Raw genomic sequence first — 1,023 nt, 5'->3', positions numbered from 1 at the left:
GCTGAGAGAGTTCATCAGAGAGACACATCCGGTCGAAGAAGCGCCGGCCATGGTGAGGATCCTAGGAACAATCAATGTCATATTTAGTGGAGAAACCATAGGAAGGAATGCTCACAGGGACAAAGTAAGGAGGACGGCCAGCATACAGCAGATAAATGAGGTCTCGAGTATTCCATGACTAGTTCCAGGGACCACTGTAGGGGATAGGAGGATATAATTCACACCAAAGGATCTGGAAGCGGTAGTCTCGCCCCACGAGGACGCACTGGTAATAACAATAGCAGTGGGTAACTACATGGTGAAGAGGGTATTAATAGACTGTGGAAGCTCAGTTGATTTGTTGTTTAGGGACGCGATAGAGGAAATGAGCATTGAGAAGAAGCAGTTGAAGCCCCCCCGGACCAATCTGTTTGGATTCAATGGTAGCATGACCAAACCCATAGGGGAACTGGAGCTACCAGTGACTGCAGGTCCAGTGACGGTGTTCACCCGTTTCATGATCGTGGACTCCACTTCACAGTTTAATGCGATCCTGGGAAGAAGATGGATTCACGAGGTGAAGGCAATTCCATCCACCTACTATCAAGTGATTTGTTTCCCAACTAAGGGAGGAATGTATGAGTTAAGAAGGGACCAAGTCGCGGCTCAAAGGATTCACCAGGTGGTGGTTCGAGAATTGATCTGTGCACCAGATAAGGGGGCGCAGAGAGATGGCGAACCCCGGGCATAGCAATCACAGACCGCGGTAATGGACGGGGAATTGCCAGTGGGGGCAAAGACGATAGATGAGGTTGAGACAGTGAATGTAGGTACTGGGGAAGAAGAGAAATTTGTGTCTATTGGGGCCGATTTACCAGAGTGTTGGAAAGTAAAGTTGACCGCCTTGTTTTTTTTTTCCAAATAAGCTAGGGTTAGGCCTACCCCCACCTGTATTAATCTAACTTTTCCTTACATATATAGTTCCACTCTCATCCTCGTTTACAATGTTTTGTACAACAAAATCCAGAGGATAAGCAAAATGTA

The 1,023-nt window shown here is 47.1% G+C and overlaps 1 protein-coding gene across 1 annotated transcript; it reads left to right on the top strand.

Annotated features, from left to right (window-relative positions):
* The first annotated feature begins 295 nt into the window (after nt 1–295).
* LOC147474314 (uncharacterized) lies at nt 296–730 on the top strand. Its single transcript, XM_086583441.1, has one exon. It carries the CDS (start codon nt 296–298, stop codon nt 728–730), a length of 435 nt encoding a protein of 144 aa, XP_086439567.1.
* The last annotated feature ends 293 nt before the right edge of the window (nt 731–1,023 follow it).

The sequence above is a fragment of the Coptis chinensis genome, chromosome 9 (genome assembly GCF_015680905.1).
Source record: "Coptis chinensis isolate HL-2020 chromosome 9, ASM1568090v1, whole genome shotgun sequence".
Classification (NCBI taxonomy): Eukaryota; Viridiplantae; Streptophyta; class Magnoliopsida; order Ranunculales; family Ranunculaceae; genus Coptis; species Coptis chinensis.
Note: the sequence above shows the minus strand (reverse complement) of the source record. Positions and strands in the feature narration are given on the sequence as shown.

What these genes read in the sequence shown, in the direction of transcription:
- LOC147474314 (XM_086583441.1), top strand. Translation starts at nt 296, where the DNA reads ATGGTGAAGAGGGTATTAATAGACTGTGGAAGCTCAGTTGATTTGTTG.